The sequence below is a fragment of the Mirounga leonina genome, unplaced genomic scaffold (assembly GCF_011800145.1).
Source record: "Mirounga leonina isolate KUSES-001 unplaced genomic scaffold, KU_Mleo_1.0 Mir_91, whole genome shotgun sequence".
Lineage (NCBI taxonomy): Eukaryota > Metazoa > Chordata > Mammalia > Carnivora > Phocidae > Mirounga > Mirounga leonina.
The window spans coordinates 6,594,189-6,609,875 of NW_023270839.1; the positions used below are offsets into that span (position 1 = coordinate 6,594,189).

The window sequence follows — 15,687 nt, forward strand, 5'->3', positions numbered from 1 at the left end:
TTTTATACTTTAAATATGGTGTGACTATGTATGGATTTCTTTTTATTTATTCTACTTGAGATTCATTTTCCTTATTGAATCTGAGTATTCATATCTTTCATTAATTTGGAAAAGTAATCAGCTATTATCTCTATAAATATTTTCCATGTCCCCTCCTCTGTCCCCTCTCTTCTGAGATTCCAAATAGAAGAGTTCGAATCAGGGCAGCTGGCTGGCTCTGGTGGTTAAGGGTCTGCCTTCGGCTCAGGTCATGATCCCAGGGTCCTGGAACTGAGCCTGCCCCCCCCTCTTCCTCAGGACATAGCCCACCAAGAGCTTTATGCAGGGGTCCCAGGCATCATCTGCTGTCACCCAAGCCTCTGGGTTACTGAGACTTAAACCAACCACAAGGTAACCTCAAAAACCTTTGTTTTTGGTCTCTGAGGATTTCCTTTATTTTCTAGTTACCTTCACAGTGCAGTTAAATGGAGATGTGTTAAACTTTACCCAGCATATCCAGGAAATTTGCAGTGGGAGGGGTTTTTTTTAGGAGATATATGCCACCATAGTGTTCTTCCCACAAGTTTTTAAATCATTCAGTTTGCAACATGTGGAACAGTTTGGAGAAGAGAAACACACAGAAGCAGGGAGACCTACTAGGAGACTACTGCAGAAATTTACACAAAAGAGGATAATAACTTAAAGAAGAGTGGTGGTAGCAGAGATAAACAGAAATAGATGGATCTGGGAGATATTTAGTAAGTAAAATCAACAAGGTTTCAGACATCCAAAAAGAGATGTCTAGTAGGAAGTTTTAATAGGGGTTAGGAGGTCAGAGGAAAGATTCAGGTTGCATAGGATACTAGGAAGTCTCTGAGAAACTGGTAACTAAATCTGTTACCGAAATTCAAACTTGTCGGTGCACCTGAAGCCAATGTCTGAGACACCAGTTTTGAAGCAAAGAAAGTTCTATTACCAGAAGAGCAGCCATTTCCAAAACTGCCTTGTCCTGTTGAACCTAGGGACAGCTTACATATGTTTGGAGAAGGAGGTGAGTATGTGAGAGGAAGGTGAGAGGTTTCTTGAAAACCTGAAAGGGGGCAATCTGGAGGTATGCATTTTTTCCAGAGAATGAGGGGTCAGTCAGGACATGGTATATCAGATAATTTCAAGACAAATGTTTCTGTCCAGCCCTCATTAGTTTTCTACAGTCAGTGGGTAAACAGGGAGTAGGGGTGGAAAAGGCAAAGTTCATGATTGATAAGAGGTGCTAAAACATAAGTAGGGAACAAAACAGAAGGTAGACCTAAGTTAATAATGCAACTAACACAACTATAGTTCTGCTTATGCTTTCAAAGCAGGTCCAGGAACCAGGTGTCCAGACTCAAATTCACCAACATAGATACTTGGAACAAAGTGCAGAGGGAAGAGAGAAAGGTCTTAGGACCCAGCTTCGAGAAATACCAACACTTTAAGACCTCAGAGGAGGTGAAGGAAGCAACCGAAACTGAAAAAAGACAGTAGAAAGACCCAGAAGAGAGCTGTGGCTTTCACTGAGGCCAAGAGATGAGCATTTCCAAAGGGAGGAAGTGTCCAGTGAAACAGAAGTCAAGAAAAATGACTGGGCATTCGTTTTGGTGACACGGGAAATTGGTGATCTTGGCGAGAGTCAATGAATAATAAAGGCAGGAGCGGTGCTCGCTTTGCCCAGCACATATACTAAAATTGGAAGGATACAGAGATTAGTATGTCCCCTACGCAAGGATGACACGCAAATTCGCAAAGCATTCCATATTAAAAAAAAAAAAAAAGACGGGAGTGAATTAGGGAATAGAAAATGGACACCACTCCTTTGAGAAGTTTGGCTATGCAGGCGACGACAGAGAGAGGGCCTTAGCATTCGAAGAAAAGGGCTGGAGATGTGTTATTTTAAGAGGAGGGGAACTTTATAATGTTCTAAAGAATACAGGAAGGAACCGGAAGAGGGAAAAGAAAAGAGGCCGGGTCGAAAGAAATCCATATAGTACGGGTAGACGAGTTCTCTTGCTACTATTACTACTGATCCACCAGGCTGAATGGACGTCCCAATTTCCGCGGTTTGAGTACCTACAGGCCTTCGGTCAAGGGGTTTTGGGGGGTTGGAGCTTTGTTTTGGTTTGTTTCCGCATTAAAGCCTTCCTTCCTCGGCCTTCTTCCGTTCTTTCCCCGCCCATTCGGTCTATGTCCACCGCCCCCCGCCCGTCCCCGCCACTCCTTGCAATGAAATATACGGCCTTCTCTATGAATTCTTCCGGGTCGCCAGGCAGGGCCACGCCCAGTCTCCATCCTGCCCGCCCCCCCATTGGAGCGCGCCTCCCGAAAGACGCATGCGCACAGAGGACGTAGTCGCTTCCAAGATTGGGCTCCCCCACTGCCGCCGCCAAATCTTGCGCAAGCGCGTTAGGTCCTGGTCGCTATGCGGGTGCTTGTGGGTGAGGGAGGGCAGAAAGGGAGAGTCGGGGGCGGGCTTATGGAAAGGTTGAAACAAAGCTTGAGAGGTGGGAGGCAGTTTCTGAGGGAGGGCAGTGAAACGTGCACGGGTGATCGTGCAGCAGCCTTGGCCTCCTACCCCAGGAAGCCGAAACTCCCCAGTCCCTGTGACCTGTGTCACCTCTGCATCGCGGGGAGGGGGCGAGAAGGAGGGCAAAAGTCTGAAGTCAGATGGGATGGCAGCAGAGGAGGGGGCCACAAGCGGGGATGGAAGGCGACCTCGAGAGGATAAATACCTCGTATTTTCTGGCCAGGTGGCGGGACGGGCTTCATTGGGACAGCCCTAACCCAGTTGCTGAAAGCCAGGGGCCACGAAGTGACGTTGGTCTCCCGAAAACCGGGGCCCGATCGGATCACGTGGGTATGTCCATCCTCGGGAAGCTCTGGGGGACGGTCTGGTTTGGCGGCGCAGGGCGAGCCCCCACACCCACCCCCCAGCACTGTGTTTTCTCTGACAGGATGAACTTGCTAAGTCGGGGCTGCCCCACTGCGATGCCGCTGTCAACCTGGCGGGAGAGAACATCCTCAACCCTCTCCGAAGGTCAGCCACGGCCCTGAAGCTGATAGCCTTCAGAGCAGAGGGAGGACGGTGTGACCCTGATGAGCTGTGGAGAATGGAGATGTCCAGATGGAGAACTAAACTCCAATCCCAAACTACTCATCCTGCCCCACTCCTCCCTGCACACCCACCTGCCCTTCTGCCCTCTCAGCCGTTGACTTTCATCCTCACTTATAACTCAGGATGCCTAAAATATGTGCCTTTTCTTTCTCCAGGAAAGATGGACCACTTCTCTAAACCACAATGCAAGGTTTTGCTAGAAATGGGTCTGGATGAGCCCCAGGGAAAGAGAAAGGGGTATGTTTGTGGCTCATTTCCTTTTTGTTTCTCCTGCAGGTGGAATGAAACCTTCCAAAAAGAGGTTCTCAGCAGCCGCTTGGAGACCACCCAGATACTGGCTAGAGCCATCAACAAGGCCCCACAACCCCCCCAGGCCTGGGTCTTAGTCACTGGTGTAGGTATGTCCCAAATCACCACCCTTTATATTAGCCAGAGGAAGAGAGGTTGCAGTGAGGGGCAAGCTCAGGCCCTTCTAGCTCTACATGCACCAGAGCGCTGGTCTTTTCCAAATACAGAACTTCCTAGGCCCTCCATCCATGCATGTTTCTTCTGACCTTTGTGTACTTTCACTGAGAAATGGGGATCCCTAGAGGAAGAGGGGATAGTGGCACTGCTCCTGATGCCGGGAAAAGTCCCACCTACTCCCAAGTCCCTTGCTTGTCACGGCACAGTTCTTTAGGAACAGAATTCCTCATTCTTGTATTTCACCATTGGGACGGGATAATTGCAAACAACCATAGAACATATGTCAGCTGCTACTCCAAGTGTTTTACACGTATTAAAGCATTTAATCCTCACAGGAACGCTAGAAAATGATTCCCATTTTAAAGATGCCAACAGAGAGCTTATATAACTTGCCTGAAGTCACAGGCTTAATAAATGGTGGAGCTAAGAGTAGATCTCAGGCAGCCTGGCCCCCAGTCTTTGCTCTTAACCACTACACTCTAGCAGCCTCTCAACTTAGCCCTGCAATTAAAGGTAAGTTACCCCAGGGCAGCAACGGGTCAACCCATGGAGCAGCTCAAAGGGAAAATAGCTATGGCTCTGTCTTCCCATGGGAAGATCCCAGGGGCTGGGGAGGGTGAGACCAAGGGGAACATTGGGTGCCAAGGGCCAGGCAGGACCAAGGACACTGGGGCAAACCAGTGCTGTTCCACCGGCAGCTTACTACCAGCCCAGCCTGACTGCAGAGTATGATGAAGACAGCCCAGGAGGGGATTTTGACTTTTTCTCCAACCTGGTAACCAAATGGGAAGCTGCAGCCAGGCTTCCTGGAGCGTCTACACGCCAGGTGGTGGTGCGCGCGGGTGAGAACCAGGGGCTTGGGTATCAGACAGGGTTGGAATGTCTTCCCTGGGCTGGGGGCCTGGGGGAGTCAGGGGAGCTGAGCATCCAGAGTGTGAGAGGAGGCTGCCATTTCTGGCCAGCCTGCAGGTGGGAGGACTCGAAGCCCCAGAGAGAACTAAGTTGGCATGGGGACGGGAGACCGGAAGGAACAGTGGAACAACCTGGAGATTGAGGAGCCTCCCGTGCTGTCCTTCCCTGCTCTAGGGGTTGTGCTGGGCCGTGGGGGTGGTGCCATCGGACACATGCTGCTGCCCTTCCGCCTGGGTCTGGGGGGCCCCATCGGCCCAGGCCACCAGTTCTTCCCCTGGATTCATATCAGGGACCTGGCAGGAATCCTGACCCATGCCGCTGAAGCAAGCCACGTGCAGGGGGTCCTGAATGGAGTGGCTCCAGCCCCCACCACTACAAATGCTGAGTTTGCCAAGGCCTTCGGCGCCGCCCTGGGCCGCCCAGCCTTCATGCCTCTCCCCAGCGTGGTAGTGCAAGCGGTCTTTGGACGAGAGCGTGCAGTCATGCTGCTGGAGGGCCAGAAGGTGGTCCCACGGCGGACACTGGCCACGGGCTACCAGTATTCCTTCCCAGAGTTAGGGGCTGCGTTGAAGGAAGTCGTAGCCTAAGTAGAGAGGCTCCTGGCAGGGCCTGAGGCCTGCCCCTCTACGGAGGCTTCCTGGTTAGAGACTGTGAATAGGCTCGGGTACTCCTCTGAGACCTGAACCCATCTGGTTCTTAGTGATTCCTCTCCCTGCCCTCCTTCTCTTTGTTCTGTTGCTCCACCTTATTTAACTGAGAGACTGTCCACAGTGTCAAGGTTGGAGTCTCATCAAGTTGGGTCCTTAACCTCTTCAACTCCTTGTAAAAGAATTTCCAAGTTTGGTTTCCCTACATGTTCCGTTACTGTCCCTGGTATCCTTTATGTTGTGTAGAATGCTCTGCTATTGAGGCAATAAAGATAAATTATCTCACAGGCTTTGGTTTGCTCCTTTGGCCTAGACTCTCCTGGAGTTTATGTCCGAGAAAATGCCAGATGACTCTTTCCCCTATGTGGGACTTTGAACGTTATAATGGGCAACATCTCCCTTCTTGGTCCCTCCATTGCCAAACTGGTAACAAATCTGGGGCATGAGGTTATAATAAAGGTGGAGACTAGAAAATGAGAGAAATGATGATCCATTAACAGTGGGTTCTGTGGTCATCCTGCATACTTGTCCACACAGTGCCTAATATTAGGGTGCCATCAGAAGAAGAGACCAGGCCCCAGTCTAGAACAGCCTTCAGTCTGTCACTGAACAGCAGTGAATAAAGCAATCACACGTTGATCCTAGGTCATCAAGCTGCAGTAGGACAAAGCCAACATCCGTGTCTGTAAGAAGCTGAGGACTTGCCTCTCATCTGACTGGGGCCACTTCAGGCAACCAGGGTCCCTAGCACAAAAGGGCAGATGATACCCCTGGCCGCCTGCCCTGGTTATCGGCCACAACTTAACCAACAGTTCCCCTAGCCCCCAGTTTGGGCCATCTTAACCAATCTCCTTATTCCCAGAGGACTCTGGGCTGTCTTTGAGCCACCGTCACCCCCTAACTAGCTTCTTTCCAACACACCTGCCCCCAGCTCAGGTCAATACAGGCTAGTGGTATAAAGCAGCAACGGGGAGGAGGGGTGAAGACACCGGGACCCAGAGACTCTCCAGCATCATCCAGCTCCCCACACTGGTTGCTGGAACGAAGAACTGAGGTGGCAGTAGTCAACTCGCTGTGCCTCAGGGAGAAGTGACAGCCTGAAAAGGACCATGTCCCGGGACCTACCACAGAGCCCAGACAGCACAGAATCCAGGGGCACCTGTCCTACTTCTTTATCTGGTCTTGGGCTCTTTAGGAAGTTGATGGGTTCTGTAGGGAATGACCCATCTCAAGGAAGTTGATGGGCTCCTGAGGGACTGACCCATCTCAAGGGTAGAAGTAACAGAAAAGCGTATTTGGGGGCTGCGCTAAAGGAAGGTCTACTGACCAGTGCTGTCCACGGATGAATGTGCGACCTGGAGGTTGTCCGTTTCCCTGCACAGGACTTTAAGCAGATAAAGGACAGGAGGGGCGCCTGGGTGGCTTAGTCAGTTAAGCAGCTGTCTTTGGCTCCAGTCATGATCCCAGGGATTGAGCCCCACATCAGGCTCCCTGCTCAGCAGGAAGCCTGCTTCTCCCTCTCCCACTCCCCCTGCTTATGTTCCCTCTCTCGGTGTGTCTCTCTCTGTCAAATGAATGAATAAAATCTTAAAAAAAAAAAAAAAAAAGATAAAGGGCAGGATGTAGGAATCAGGATGGAGAGGCAATGTTCTTATGTAAGTGGTTGATCTGGTGGCCAGTGAGGTACTTTCCTTTCGACTTGGGATTCTTCGGTTTTCATTTTCCAGATCATTGGTTCATCTCGATAACAACCTCTGAAAACCCTCCCATCCCCATACACACACACACACACACACATACAGACACACAGCAGAAGTGGGGCTCACTTTATGCCACATATGTGTTCTGTAGAGAAAATGCTGGGGTCAGATCACATTAACATTGTCATTGCAGAGCATGGCTTCATCAGTCTGGTGAACGCTCAACATTTCAGCAAGTGCATCTAACCGGGGACTTTCTGACACATTCGTTCATCTGTAAACACTTGAACGCAACAGGAGAGCTGCCATTTACAGGAACCCTGAGAGTATTTTGGTAATGCAAACAGTCACCCCTAATTAACTGTTTTGTAAATGTGGATTTGGGGGGTTGCCCAAAAGGGACGCAGCCATTACAGGGCATATGATACTGAGGACGCAGTGTTAATTAAAATCAAGGGCCTGAGCCCTGGGGACAGAGGATCCTCAGCTCTGGCAAAGTGAGGTTTTGGTTAGGCAGCCTGTGCAGCCACAGACAGACACACCTGAGACTTGATGCAAGTACCTTTCCTCCGAGGAGCTTTCCGCTGTGTTCTCATTTCTCTTCCCAGCCGGCATTTTTAGCCCTGATTTACAAGCAGAAGTAAAGGCCAAGCAGCTCCATCAAGGTCACAGACAGACATAGCTGAGACCGGAAGCCAAGTCTCCCTCCCTCTGCCTTCTCCACCAGCTCCCTGCTGCCCCACTGTGACCCAGACCCCGTAATACCTCCCCAGGGCCTCCCCAGGGCCCAGCATTCCCTTCGATGAACCCAGCAGCCCAGCCAGGCCTGGGAAGCAACTGTCCCTCTGGCATCCAGAGCCACAGCCAAGGGGGAGGAAAGACTTCGCTTCCTTGCCACCTGCTCTTCATTCCCCACCCACCCCCCCAAGCCTCCATCCCCAACTCAGTTTGAAGGAGCCGGCAGTCCCCACTTCCAGGACCTGCTCTTCCCAGCGGGTCCCCACTCCCTACAGAAACCCTGTGCTATGGCAAGGTTGAGAACTTAAGGCTGAGCAGAACCTCTTGAGAGCTATCTGAGGTCCTGACTCAAGATGAGATCAAGTCCCACCAACTCAGAGTGAGTCTAGGTCAGGGTCTGAGCAGCACAAGGACCCTCACAGAAAGAGCTGAGCTGGGCCAGGCTGAAGCTGACCGGGCGGCAGGCAGGCAGTCAGGCAGGGGAGGCTCAGAAGTTGAGACTCAGCAGGGCCTCAGAGAGCTGGTTGATGTCCCGGCAGTAGGGCTCCCGCTGCAGGATGAAGTCCACCTTGTGATCCTGGCCCCAGAACACCTCCAGCAGCTGGCGCCGCAGCCGCTCAGTCTCCCGGGTCTTCCGGATGCCACTGCTGCCTTTTTCCTCCTCTTCTCTCCCCTGCTGCTGCTGACCGGGTTCTGCGAAGGCCCTGGAAGGATGCTGAGCCTTAGAAGCCCCCTGTGCCCTGGGAAGAAGCAGAGGGTACACGAAGAGCTGATGAGCATCCTGGGGGGAAGCGAGAGCTCAGTGGGCCTCCCAGGTAATGGCCCGGCCTATTCCTGGCTTAGGAGTGGGGCTGGGGCCACGGTGGAAGACGCAGTCCTGATGTTCCCCAAGCTGACCACTGAGTGGCAGCATCAAGCCACTTCTGAAGGGGAGAAGACCGGTCCCTTTAGAACCAGGAAGGTGAAGCCTGTCACTATTATGATCTAGTTCTAGTCTAATACAGTGATCGCTTACGGAATAGTCCAGCAGAGGGTGTGTGGAATACAACTGGCTGTAAGTAAAAGCAACCATGTTCCAAATAATCCACCAAAAATATGGATTAGGGGAAGTGCCCCTCCCAGCCAGGAGGGCCTAGATCAGGATGCCCTGAAAAGCAGTTAAAAGGCCAGGCCCACAGCAACCAAACAGTACAGAAGCAAGCTGGCCCAGATGAGGTCACCCTGCCCCCAAGTCTCGGGATCTACAAGGCCCCTGCAGACAGAGGGCCAAGGCTGGGGGCTGCCTGGGAGAATGTGGGGCATTACCTGACTGGCTTCTTCAGGAACTCATCCAGCGTGGGGCCATTTCGCCCTAACGGGTCATCAGGAACCATGAAGAGGTTTCCCACAAAAGTGAAAGGCAGCAGGCTGGGTGCGGAAAGAAAACATATGGTCACAGGGGTGCTCTGACGAACCTGCCAGACAGCTGAGACCAGCACCACCAGAAAACTACTGGCCACCATCCTTCGAGACCATATCAAGCCCCTTCCCAGAGTCTTCACCCGGTGGCAGAGCAGAACTGGTTTAGAGAAAGGTCTGAGTACACGCCCTGTTCTCTCACCGCTCCCTGATGATCGCCATCCACTTCTCAGACTCCTCCGCCAGGTCCCGGAACTGGTCATTGGAGACAATGACCCCATCGGTCTCTTCGGCCAGCTTCACCATGAACCTGTCTCAAAAATCACAGCAGCCGTTCTGGCATTCTCCAAGGCCCCAACCCCAAAGAGTATTATTGACTCCCATGACCCACTTCTGTGGATGGAGATCTGGCCCCCCACCTCACCTTGACCCAGCCACCAGGTGCCTGCCAGATTTGGGTGCCATGGGTTGGAGAGGAAACAAAGATGAAGCCAGCATGGTGTCCCAATAGCATCCCCTCCACCTACCACAATCTTCCACCCAACACTTTGTGCCTCATTAGTGAGAGACAGTGAGATCTGGCTCCAGCGCAGTCTTCTTCCACCCTACCCCACCAGTCAGTCACAGATCTATCATGTTCTTCTCCTGAAAAGCCTTCCACTCTGCCCCTTCCTTTCCAGTCATACCATTACCCTTGCAGCTGAGACACCGCATAGCCTCCTGATAAGGGGGTCCCCTGACCCCAACCATACACCACCCTGCAGTCTCTCCTGCCTTCCCCTCAACAAATCTCTCCCCTGCTTGCCCTTTATCTACCGAGTAAAGTCCACATGCCCAGGCCTGGCAGCTAGGGCCTTCTAAGCCCAGCTCGAGCCATCCTTACAGCCTTATCTCTCCTGGTATTCCTAATGAACTTTCAACTCTGCCAAAATCAATGATCAGATAACACCCCGTTCTCCAAACATGTCCTGTGCTGACTGCCACCATGTTTCTCAAACTATTCCCTCCATCTGGAGGTGCTTCCCTAACCGCACTGATGAACAGAATCACCAGGGAACTTTTAAAAAAAAAAAGAGATGCCTGGGCCCCACTTTAGAAATTCTGACTCCACAAGACTGGGATAGGACTCATGAGGCAGTGGATGGGGGTCTTTTCTAACAAGTTTAGAAACTAAAAGATGCAGCCTAGCCCAAGTCCTCAATCGACAAAAAACTGGCAAATCCCTCCCTTCCCAGAAAACTCCTACTAGAAGGGGGCTCCCTTTCCTCCAAGTTGCCACTGTGTTTGGTTTAGGGTTTGTGTGGGCTCCGAAGTCAATGATCAGGCCCGCCCTAATTCCCAGCATCCCCACCTCCTCCTGCAGGCCATGCGCCTACTGCTAGGTGCTAAGTGAGCAGGCAGTATTTGAAAGACAGTGTGGCACACAGGAGACTAGTAATCAGGATTCAGTGTAACATGTCTGGTTCTGAGTTTCTGTCTGGGAAACAAATGAAGGTGTATCCATGGTATCACAGGATAGACAAAAGGCATTTGCTGGTTAAGGGTATTTTACTATCGTGTTACTTCATCTGTTGCTCAGCAGTACTCATTCCGTGGGCCTACGCCACGCACCACCGTGTCATTCACTGTAACCAGACAAAATTCCAAATTCGCATTGCGCTGTCTGCCTACTGGGACCTACATAACTGTACAGACACGTGCCTTTAAAATTCATTGCAACTGACTCGCTCTTCAATTTCAATTCTGTGTCAATGCTGGTGTGGAAAGGTTCCATATCTTGGATAATCTGTGAAATCTAGACATAAAACAGAAGAGCATTGGGAGAAAGTGAACTGCCTTTTTGTAGAATACCATTTGCTTGTTAGGGAGGAAACGTTGTTTGAAAAGACAAAATATATAAGCGCTATAGTTGGAAACTAGTTTTTCTTTAAAACTGAAAATCCTAGAGAATAAAGAACTTGTAGTAGTAAAAATTTTTTAATTGGTTAATTGGGTTTTAAAACCTGCCCATTTCTGTGGCGCCTGGGTGGGTCGGTCGGTTAAGTGTCCGACTCTTGATTTTGGCTCAGGTCATGATCTCAGGGTTGTGGGATGGAGCCCCGCACCGGGCTCTGCGCTCAGTGTGGAGTCTTCTTGTCCCTCTCCCTCTACTCCTCCCCTCCACCACCCACTCCCCACCGCTGCTCTCCCTATCTCTGAAATAAATAAATAAAATCTTTAAAATCTGCCCATTTCCCCACTGTATAAACTCTGGGGAGGGAATGTGCCCTTCGTTTTTCATTTAAACAATTTGGCAGTTTTAAGTTCTCACTTTTCCTTTGCCATGTAATAGCCTTGGTCAAGAGAGGTCACCACTCCTACCCTATGTCTGCGGTTCTGTAGGACAGAGACGAGACCCACTGCCACACTTGATTGGGTCTGTGAACAGTTAAGGAATATTACTGTACATTTGCCTAGCACCTTGAGTGAGGCAAGCACATCCCTCAGCTCCTTTTGATATTCACAAGGAGGGTGACCAAATGAAGAGGACCGAGACAGAGGTTAGCCCGCTAAGAGACTGGTCCACGGGCAGAGTCAATGAATAGTACAACTTGGGGCTCAAATTCAGATCTTCTGATTCTAAGTCCAGTGACCTTTCTATCAGAACATGTTTTGTATACTCTTAGAATGCATGGCTTGTGTCTCTTCATTTGACTTGTGATTTTGAACATTTACCCTGGCGCTTCCAGAACGTTGGGGAATTTCTCTACATGTTTGGAAATGTGGGTTGTCAGAAGGTACTTGTCAGTTACCCACGTCACCAGCTTTCCATTAAACTAGGATTTTCTAGACAGGAAAGCCTACATAAATACAAGGCAGCATTCAGCTTGAGGAACGAAAAATGAATGAATGGACACCCACGGCTGTCCACCATCTGTCTCATCACGCCTGCGGGGCAGGTTTACTGACCCGTTCGTACAGGTCCATGAAGGAATGACTGGCCATTTTCCCGCTGCCCAGGCTTAGAGACAGCACAAGGGGTCAGGAGCTTCTGTCTCTCCCTCAGTTTCCCCACTGTGTTCCTGGAATCTCAAGACGGGGGCCAGGAGAGAAGCAAGTACCTATCATCATAGGAGGAGATCCTCTTGCCATCCATGACTCGGGAGGGAGTGAGGGAGAGCAGGCTGAGGGAATACAGCTTTTGCAGGAAGTGGCCCTCTAGAGAAACACAGGCGCACAACGGGGTTATCCTCAGGCTAAAGCGGGGCCTATCCCAGGTTACAAAAGACCAGGCCCAACTCACCTCTGACCCTGGCATCCTTACTGAAGCGCCACTGAGGCACAAAGACGGTTATGTCCCGGTGGCCCCGGTCCCAGAAGTATTGTACAGCAATGGCGATGCCCCGGCTGGAGAAGTAGTGTTGGAGGCCGTGCCTGCGGCGGGAAGGGGTCAGCGCTCCGGGGCCCCAGAGGGGCCACTCGGGGTCAGGAACTCTGCTCGGATCATCCCTCCCACCCCCCAGCCCAGATCCTCAAGCCCACCGGGTACTCACACCATGGCCACATTGCTGCCGTCGATGACAATGTGACGGAGGTCTGGCTGGCCGGGGACATTGGCAAGGCACAGGGTGAAAGGGTCCTGCAGGGCCTCCTGGAAACGCTGCGTGCCGGTCACCAAGTTGCCCCCACGCGAGCCTCGTTTCCACGGAGACCCACGACCTCGTGCCGCGACCTGCTGCTTATCTCCCCTGTCTCCTCGGTCTCCACAGTGCCACGGGGGTTCGGGCGCAGGTGGAGGGCTAGGCACCCTTGGAGGTGAGGCTTTCCCGTTGTGTAGCCGCTGCAGGAGGGAGGCTCCCCGGGGCTGAGCTGCCCTCTGACAGGGGCCCTGGGCACCAGGAGGCTCGCCCTGGACACAGACCGACCTTCCTCTGTCCTGAGGCACCCCCTCCTTGCCCAGGGCCTTTCCTGTCAGGGGCCGTACCTGCCCTGCCATTCCTCCTCCTGACTGTGATCTGAAGGCCCCTTCTTTCTCCCAAGGCTCTTTCCCAGGCAGCTCCTTCCACCCCAAATCCATCTCCCTGGGACCACCCTGCTTCCCTCCCTCCAGCTCCATAACCTGTCTCTCTACCCTCAACTCTCGCCACCCCGTAGGTCCAGGGTCCAGGGACTCCCTGCCTTCACTCGAGGGAGCTCTGACACCCTGGTACTGAGCACCCAGTGGGCCGGGGCTCCCCCCACCGCAGGGGGGCAGTGCCTGAGGCCCCTGCCCCCTGGCTGCCTCCTGCACCAGGCTCAACAGTTCCTCCTGGACAGCTAGGGGCAGCTGCAGCAGGGCCTCTCTGTGGGCATCCCCACAGGGCTGCAGCAGGGCCGAGAAGTCTCGCAGCACTCCAGCACACTGGGAGGTTCCAGGGGCTCGCCCTGGCCGAAAGTCCCAGCTCAGCCGCTCCACCAGCTCCTCCACTCTGCTCTGAGCCATGACGAAGGCCTCGGTCAGGCCACTGACCATCAGCGAACCAGGGGGCCCTGGCACGAGGTGGGCTGATGTGCTCCAGACCAGACAGTCAAGGAAGAAGCCCTGGGCTCCCAGGAAGATGCAATGCAGTTTGGGTGGATAGTGGACTTCATCCTGCAGCTCTGGGCTGCAAAGACCCTTCAGGAACTCCTGGGGGAGGAATGGGCGGGGGGGGGGGGGGGGGGAGGGAAAAAGGACTGCTGGAATTCTACATGGCCCAGTAGCCTCTTCAAGCCCATTGCATCCCACCCCAAGCTCCAAGACGCCTGGGCAGAGCAATGGAGCCCCATAGATCCTGACAAAGGTAAGGATTAAAAAGGGATCAAGAATCCACTTCCTTCCCTTTTCAGCTGATAGTCTATGGCTAATATTTCCATTTAGAACTTGACTCAACTTAAGGTACTATTATAATTAACTGATTATAATTAACAAGGTTGTCTCTCTAAATATTTATGCGTGTATGTGTGTTACATATTTCCATCATAATGACTGTCATTGCTAACTTTTGCTGAACTCATGCTTTATCTCATTCACAATAAGCCCAATGAGGTGGACACTGCTATTATTCACATTCCATAAATAAGGAAATAGGAGACTCTGTCACAGAGCTGGTAGGTGGTGGAGCTGTACTGGAACCTCTGACTGAAGGAAGCAATGTGGCCTGGCTTCCCATCCCCCACTGAATTCCTTGGTGGGGCCTGCTTGCCCAACTGGATTATCTCCCAGTCACAACTGATTTGAGCGAATCACCTGTCGCTAAGTCTTGGCAGAAACTGGCTCATCACGGCTGAAATGAAACCAAAACTCCACAGAAATAGATTTGCAAAGTCCCTCAAAGTTCAGAGCCACTGAGGTTGCCAGTAAGACAACCAAGGAGTGAGTGGAGATCCTCCCCAGCAGCCCCTCCTCTCCTCTGCCTCTGTGCAGGGGAGGGAGTCACTGTTCCCTGAAGGGGCAGAGAGGGGTGTTCACCTTGGCTCTGCTGGCATTCTCCTTGGGGCCCTCCAGCTGCAGCCAGATGTGAGGATTCTCAGGACAGTCCTTCGGGAGGACACTCATCCCCACGCTGAAGATGCGCTCCACGTACGGTTGCTGCTCCCGCACCTTGTTCTCAGCCTCCGCGGACACAGCAAAGCGGTCAGGGGACGGCGAGCCAGCCCCCCACGTAGGCATGGCTGCTTGGCCACCCAGCCCTGGAAGGAGGGAAGGCAGCTCAGAGCCTCCTCGTCCCCTCAACCCAAATTTTGGTCTCCCAGCCGACACCAGCTATCAACAGGTCGCACTTAGTTACCCATCTAGTAAACACCCTGGGTCCATCTAGGAAGGGAATGTCAGATTATGCGGAACGGGGTCTTCTCTCCGAGACGAAGTCATGGGCAAACAAGGCTGCCTGTTGGGGATGGGCATCTGGCCTCTGGAAAAGGCTGACCAGGGCCCTAAGCAGGAAGAGTGGGGGGCTCCAGCTCGGTCTGGAGGCCAGAAGTGAACAGATGACAAAACAGTCTCTCTCCTCGGGGTCTCTGCAGTCTCCGGGTCCAAAGCGGCCTCTTAAAGACGAATCCTCACCGGGGCTTGAGCTGGGATGTCCTCGGGAGTCCCTGGTCTGCCATTTCCAAGGTTCTAGCCCCTCCCACCTCTCCCCCTCCCTCCGCTGTCCGCCGCTCCTCTCCGGCGCGGTACGGCCCCACTCGGGGCCCAGGGGCCAGGCCGGGTACCGCCCACAGCCGCCTGCGGCCGCCGCCCCTCCCCCCGGCCGCGCTCTGCACGGGGGCCTCCGGCTCGGCTCCCGCGGCCCGGGCGCGGGGGAGAGCGAGCCTACCCGCCTCGGCCGCCCGCTTCGGCCTCAGTCCCGCCGGCGCCTCTCGGAGCCTGCCGCCCCCAGCTTCGCCCGCGCCCCAGGCCCAGAGGAGAAGGGCGGGGGGCGGGGGGAGGGCCGAATCTGGGCGGGCCTTCCCGAAGTCCTCACCCAACTGGGACCTGTCTTCACATCTCGGACAGTTTTTTGAGTCACTTCCTGGCCCGGGGTGGAGTCAGCCAGACCCCACCCCGCGCTGGGCCGGCTCCGGGCCCTAGCGCGCGCCTGCCGCCGGGCTCCTCCCCGGCCCGCCCCCGGCCCCGCCTCCCCGGCCCGCCCCCTCGCCCGCAGTTCCCCCGGGCTCCGCGTCCGAGCCTGGCCGATGGGCTCTTCCCTCCGCGTAAGTC

At 53.3% G+C, this 15,687-nt stretch overlaps 2 protein-coding genes and 1 non-coding gene across 6 annotated transcripts; 2 read left to right on the top strand and 1 right to left on the bottom strand.

The window, feature by feature from the left end:
* The first annotated feature begins 1,673 nt into the window (after window positions 1-1,673).
* LOC118003832 lies at window positions 1,674-1,778 on the top strand. The gene has a single exon (XR_004677445.1). It is a non-coding gene; the product is annotated as a U6 spliceosomal RNA (small nuclear RNA).
* A 582-nt stretch (window positions 1,779-2,360) lies between these two features.
* Window positions 2,361-5,439, top strand: SDR39U1 (short chain dehydrogenase/reductase family 39U member 1). Of its 3 annotated transcripts, none has more exons than XM_034994065.1 (6): window positions 2,361-2,450; window positions 2,763-2,869; window positions 2,967-3,049; window positions 3,404-3,525; window positions 4,288-4,434; window positions 4,679-5,439. In XM_034994065.1, exons 1-6 carry the CDS (start codon window positions 2,435-2,437, stop codon window positions 5,089-5,091), a joined length of 888 nt encoding a protein of 295 aa, XP_034849956.1. In that variant the 5' UTR covers window positions 2,361-2,434; the 3' UTR covers window positions 5,092-5,439. The 3 variants fall into 3 exon arrangements, with proteins under 3 accessions (XP_034849956.1, XP_034849957.1, XP_034849958.1); XM_034994066.1 differs by having other exon boundaries at window positions 4,291-4,434; XM_034994067.1 differs by lacking the exons at window positions 2,361-2,450; window positions 2,763-2,869; window positions 3,404-3,525 and having other exon boundaries at window positions 2,968-3,049; window positions 4,291-4,434.
* Window positions 5,440-6,963: 1,524 nt separating this feature from the next.
* KHNYN (KH and NYN domain containing) lies at window positions 6,964-15,473 on the bottom strand. 2 transcript variants are annotated; one of them, XM_034993794.1, is made up of 8 exons: window positions 15,305-15,473; window positions 14,458-14,678; window positions 12,521-13,635; window positions 12,271-12,401; window positions 12,089-12,185; window positions 9,190-9,297; window positions 8,895-8,996; window positions 6,964-8,329 (listed from the first exon to the last, which is right to left on the bottom strand). In XM_034993794.1, exons 2-8 carry the CDS (start codon window positions 14,656-14,658, stop codon window positions 8,077-8,079), a joined length of 2,007 nt encoding a protein of 668 aa, XP_034849685.1. In that variant the 5' UTR covers window positions 14,659-14,678; window positions 15,305-15,473; the 3' UTR covers window positions 6,964-8,076. The 2 variants fall into 2 exon arrangements, with proteins under 2 accessions (XP_034849685.1, XP_034849684.1); XM_034993793.1 differs by lacking the exon at window positions 15,305-15,473 and having other exon boundaries at window positions 14,236-14,543.
* Window positions 15,474-15,687: the final 214 nt, after the last annotated feature.

Coding starts and splice junctions, on each gene's coding strand:
- KHNYN (XM_034993794.1), bottom strand. CDS start 14,658: ATGCCTACGTGGGGGGCTGGCTCGCCGTCCCCTGACCGCTTTGCTGTG. Junction 9,298..12,088: donor ATCTCCTCCTATGATGATAG/GTACTTGCTTCT, acceptor TTTTTGAGACAG/GTTCATGGTGAAGCTGGCCG. Junction 8,330..8,894: donor TTCCTGAAGAAGCCAGTCAG/GTAATGCCCCAC, acceptor GCTTCTTCCCAG/GGCACAGGGGGCTTCTAAGG.
- SDR39U1 (XM_034994065.1), top strand. Junction 3,050..3,403: donor ATCCTCAACCCTCTCCGAAG/GTCAGCCACGGC, acceptor TTTCTCCTGCAG/GTGGAATGAAACCTTCCAAA. Junction 3,526..4,287: donor GGTCTTAGTCACTGGTGTAG/GTATGTCCCAAA, acceptor CTGTTCCACCGG/CAGCTTACTACCAGCCCAGC.